Raw genomic sequence first — 5687 nt, 5'->3', positions numbered from 1 at the left:
TGTGCTGCCGAGGGTCAATGTTATTAGTAATTATCAAATTCAAAATCTTGAATAAAGAAGATAAATATGCCTGTTTGATGCTCTTCATCCCGTCATAAGGTGGAGCATCTAGACCAACAATCAAATCTCTCACCTCATGATCAGCAAGGGTATTGACCTCATCAGTATAAACTGATGCCTCCTTCTCAGCTATCTCCGCTTCAGCTAAAAGATTAGACTCTCTAGGCACCACATTCAGATATGAATCTGACAGCCTAGGAATATCGAGATACTCAGCAAATCCATCCCGTGAAAATACAACGGGTACTCCTCGGACAGAGATCCTGTAAGCCCCTCCGTCATCTAGGATGGCACTACCGAGCTCTCTATAGAACTCAACAACAATGTCAATATAAGAGACTGACTCCCATGCTTCCTCCCGCGCATCTAGGATAGGTCCCAAACACGATCACTGAAGACTGATGGTAGTGAATGACTCTCCCAGATAAGACTCTGGAAATCAGAAATCTTCACTGGTCACTCTAGTGAAACAGTCCTCTCCCTGACTGGACCACTACTAGTCTCACTAGGATTACGTCGCTTACGTCCCGCCCTAGAAGAAGACATTATAATCAACCTGAAATTTACAATTAAAAATTAGATACACAACATTAACAATAAAAATACATTAAATAACTATTCACAGTACACATCAACAAATAGCAATTTAATAAAGTGAGATATTGAGAACAAAATAAATTTTAATAAATAATATCACTTTATTTAATATTAATATGATTAATATTAATAGAAACATCAATATTAAATTTTATATTTTTAAATTATTGCAGAAAACACACTTTGTATCCACATCCGCTTTCTTTTTTTCTCAAGTATACTTTTGTTGGAAGTCCCTCTCTACATGCTCTTCATGCAAATATTTTGATTTTATTAGAGATCCTCATCTACCAAATCATCTTCTTGATTCTGAAGATGGGTATTGGAACATGGGTAGTGCTACATCTCCTGACAGATATATAAAGCTTGAGAACCCACTAAATAAGGCAATTTTTTTTTTTTAATTTTTTTCATTCAATTTTTTATATTTTTAAAATAAAAAAAAAAATTCACAATATTACTAAAAAACAATTATTTAATCCCTAAGTTAAAAAAAAATAAAAAATGGAAAGACACATTCGGTAGAGAGTTTATCTCTCTTTGGAACATTCACCTTTTTCGCGACTGAAACCTCATTCATTGGTAGTGTCTAATTAGCTCATTTAGCCCATTCCCCTTTATACACGGCCAGAATTAGCCCATTAACATATGACGGCCCACGACAATTCTGATTCAAAATGACCGACTTACCCCTATTCTTTACGCACGAACTACACGTGTAAACGGTGTACTTTCTTCCCCTTCTCGGAGATTGCGAGGACGCAGTGTTGGGGGAGAGAGTCGAGAGAGGCGATGTTCGGTGCTCTGAAATTGCAGTTCTCGAACCCTCCAATAAGCACAAACTACAAAAGGCGCAGCTTTTCCGTTGCCATTGAGCCGCGTCACCTTCACGATCTCAAGAAACCAGTCCGACAATTTGCGTCTCTGTCGACACAAGTAGAGTACAATGCAACTGCCGCGTCTGCTCCGTCGATCTCCTCGCAGTACACATCTACTGTCGGATCTCCTTCGGCGTCCTCACTTCAGCTTACCCAATGGAATTTTAACCACCGTCACATGCTCATGCTTCAAGCCGTTGCTTGCGCGGTACTTGTTTATTGTTTTGTTTTTAAATTTCAATACCATCGAAAAGAGAGTTTTACAATTCGCCTCGATTATCTTCGTTTTAATGTCGAGTCTAATTGCACGCTTGTTTGGAAGATAACTACTTTATTTTCAATTTAGCTGGGGAAATTAGCGTTTTGATTTCTTAAGGTTTATGTCTCGCAGACTTGCAGACATAGTCTATTATTGTTGATATTATGGTTATATCACGCGCATATCTCATGGAAATATATATATATATATATATATTGTAGATTTTGAGAGATAAATTGTATAAAATTTTATAAATCTCATGGAAAAGTATTTTCTTTAAGTAGAAATTACATTTGATAGATAAATCATATATGATTTTCTGTTTCCGAAAATAGAAGAAAGAAAAGATAGGGACTTATGATATAAGAGGTTGCTGATGATGATTCCTTGATTTTTAATGTCTTCGAAATTGTATAATTAGGAATCTCATACATTGGCATGGATTACATTTTCTGGTGATTTTATTTTCCTCGAAACAAAAGCCCTTTAAGCTCTGATGGTGTTGCTTTTAACGAATTTTTTCCCATTTGTTCGAAGATTTCACAATTTAGTGTGTTTACGATAGCATAATGTGATTATAGCAGACGGGTATTTATTTTTGTAGGCTGCGGTTTCGGCAACCTGGCTGTTTTTCTCTGCTATACCGACTCTTCTGGTACGTTATCATGAGAATTTTCTTCTTTTATATTTTTTTGTTTACTTTTATTTGTTATTTATGCATTCAATGCGTCCAATGTGGGCATATTGAAGGCTTTTAAGAGAGCAGCGGAATCCCTAGAAAAGCTCATGGATGTCACGAGGGAAGAGCTTCCTGACACAATGGCTGCTGTTCGGTTATCTGGGATGGAGATCAGTGACCTAACAATGGAGCTCAGTGATTTGGGGTTAGCACCATAGATAGAACACTCTTCTGCTAGTATTTTTCCCTTTATGTTGAATATTTGATACAGAATGTTGCAAACCCTTTTGTTTCTTTTGTAGCCAGGAGATTACCCAAGGTGTTAAAAGCTCCACTCGAGCTGTGCGCTTAGCTGAGGAAAGATTGCGCCGGCTGACAAACATGGCCCCATCAGGTTATCTATGTCTTCTCTAGCTTTTCACATTTGAATGTCGGTTCTCGAATTGGTTCGGAGCAATGGATTTTACTGTTCATCTTTACTTGATTAGCTTCGTTGCAGGAGGTAGCCAGCCCCAAAACTGAGGACACAGTGCCAGTGTTGGCTAGAACTGCAAGGGGCGTTAGGGAGGGGATTGTGAAGGGTCGTGCCATTCTGCAAATGTTTTTCACCCTCACCCGGTTTTCTAGGTTGGCCCTCAACTATTTCACTAATAGAGCTAAGCGGTAGGTGCTAGGATATGTGAGCTTAACAGTGAGAACCATCAAAATATGTCTTTTGTACATATCTTTTGTTTTAATTTCTTCTACCCGTTTTCAGTAAATGTTGTTGTTGAGATTTTACCTTTCAGGGTGCTAGGCCATGGACCTAGGAGGTCAAGGCGATAAATGTAGTTGTCACGTTGCTTTATCTTCTGCTTTTAGTTGCAGAAGGTTTCTTGTAGCCTTTGTCAATCCATGTACCTCGACATTTTAAGCTTTCTATGAACTTTTTACGCACAAGTATAAGCTTGTGGTCTCTCTTGTCATTGAAGTTTGAGTAATGCTACATACAGTCATTTTTGCGTACTCCTTGTGCACTCTACTGATATAATTAGCTGGATCAATTTTTTTTTAATACACAACCAATCATATCACTGGAGTGCACAAAAGAGTGCACAAAAGTGACTGCACATAAAATTTTTCTTGAAGTTTTTTTAGCCTGACTAAAATAATTATTTGTTACTTAAAATGATGAAGGTTTCTAAGCATAGGAAATTTAGATTTCTTGCATGATTGATCACTGATTATTTCTAAGTTAATCTGAGGTTGAGAAAAGGTAATCGTGTCTTGCAGTACTATTTACTTGGCCTAGTTTGTTTTCAAATATGAGATAAGATAAGATAAAATCTTTTGAGATATATTGAGATGAGATGACATAAAAAGAGATTAGATGAAATATATGTTTGTTTATAAAGATAAGCTGAGATTAGTTTGACTTTGTTATAGTTAGTAATATGATGGGATTCATAAGTATTTGTAGTACTTTTTATAGTATTTGATTTGTTTATTTATTTACTAATAGTGTAAATTTCTTTCCGCTACTTCTTTTTTTTTTTTAAACTATTTGGTCAATTTTTTTTTTTTTTTTGTATTTTTTTGGCTGCTTCCTTTGTTTATTTATTTACCAATTGTGTAATTTTTTTTTCGCTGCTTCCTTTATTTATTTACCTTATGTGTAAATATTTTTTCTTTTAATCAAATATTTTGCTGCACGTTTGGTATCATTTTTACTTTTTTTGCAATGTATTCATGTCAATATATTGTTTATTTAAAATATATTATTGGAGGAAATATTATTGAAATAAGGTGAGATCTAAGAGATGAAAACTTGAGAAGAAATTTGAGATCTTTTGAGATCAAAATTGGTAGATCAAAATATATTTATTTTTGTAAAATTTCTGACCGTAGGAAAATTTTGAAAAGTTTTCAAAGTTTTGATTTTCTATTATGAAAGTAAACGAGGCTGTTAAATTTATCATGTTTAATTTATAAAGAAAAAATCTAGTTATAAGTATAATTATATATTAATATATATATTAATAGAATATAATTAGTTAAAAAGTTGATTTAATTAAAAATAATATTAATTTAAATTTTAAATATAAAAAAAATTAATATTAATATATAAATTAATAAAAAGATTAGTATGTTATTTTATTTATATATATATATATATATATATATATATATATAGTAAAACTCATTTGTAAAAACTATTAATCATGTTTAATTTATCCAGTAAACATGGTTGACGGTAGTGTCAGAAACATGATATCTATGCATGTTCTCGTTGTTGCTGTGATCTAGTGGCTGTGTTTGGCTGCAGAAATCTCATTTCTTATTTTCGATTAGGCATTTTTCGTGGACATGCGAATGACATTGAGTTGACAGATGATAGACATAAAAGGCTGGTGATCGAGTAGAAGTGATGGTGGGAAATATGATGATTTGGGTGAGTTTCTAGATTGAAGTGATGTTCGATTAACATAACGTATTCATTTGAGGAGTTATGTATGGATAATGATTCACTATCAATTCATTCACAATTTATAAATAATTTTTAATATAATAATAATTTTTTATTATATTTAATCTTATCAAATTATAAAAAAAAAGTCAAAATAAAATTTAAAATAATATTATTTTACTCATAATTGTACACATTAACAAAGAAAAATAAGTTTATAATTTTTCAATATATATATATATATGGTGGGTGTTAAATAAGAAACGTGTCAAAATGACGAATGTTTATTTTATTATTATAATTTTTTTAAATTTTTATATAAAATATAATAAATAATTTAATTTTTTTAAATATCAAAATAATAATAATATAATAATAATATTATATTTGACTTTTTTCTTAAAAATCTTATCTTTATCATACCATTTAAACCGCACCTAAACCTAGCTCGATTAGTTTTGAATCCCTGATTTCGTCCAAAGCAAGGATGCCTTCTAAGTAACAGATTAGGGAACTTTCACTCCATAATATTCGTTGTTTGCCATTTAGACATGGATATTTAAGGACTGGGACGATGTATTTGCTGAAGATGTCATGATTACTTGAAATGTTAGAAAGGGGGAAATTGAGTGGGAATAACCAGGGTAGAAGCAGGAGAAGAAAGATGTGAAGTCTTATTCTTTTGCTAATAAAGTGATTTCGGAGGAGCTGAAATGAAGCATGTCTGTTGCTAGGTGAGCAAGGGAACCAATATTACCTGGCATTGCA

At 32.9% G+C, this 5687-nt stretch overlaps 1 protein-coding gene across 2 annotated transcripts; it reads left to right on the top strand.

Moving 5' to 3' along the window:
- Window positions 1–1375: 1375 nt before the first annotated feature.
- Window positions 1376–3428, top strand: LOC122303540. Of its 2 annotated transcripts, none has more exons than XM_043115363.1 (5): window positions 1376–1743; window positions 2399–2449; window positions 2545–2678; window positions 2776–2867; window positions 2962–3428. In XM_043115363.1, the coding sequence occupies exons 1-5, from the start codon at window positions 1450–1452 to the stop codon at window positions 3138–3140; spliced, it is 750 nt and encodes a 249-aa protein (XP_042971297.1). In that variant the 5' UTR covers window positions 1376–1449; the 3' UTR covers window positions 3141–3428. The 2 variants fall into 2 exon arrangements, with proteins under 2 accessions (XP_042971297.1, XP_042971298.1); XM_043115364.1 differs by having other exon boundaries at window positions 2973–3134.
- Window positions 3429–5687: the final 2259 nt, after the last annotated feature.

This window comes from Carya illinoinensis, chromosome 3, assembly GCF_018687715.1.
Source record: "Carya illinoinensis cultivar Pawnee chromosome 3, C.illinoinensisPawnee_v1, whole genome shotgun sequence".
In the NCBI taxonomy this organism is placed as follows: domain Eukaryota; kingdom Viridiplantae; phylum Streptophyta; class Magnoliopsida; order Fagales; family Juglandaceae; genus Carya; species Carya illinoinensis.
This window is presented reverse-complemented; position numbering and strand designations above follow the sequence as displayed.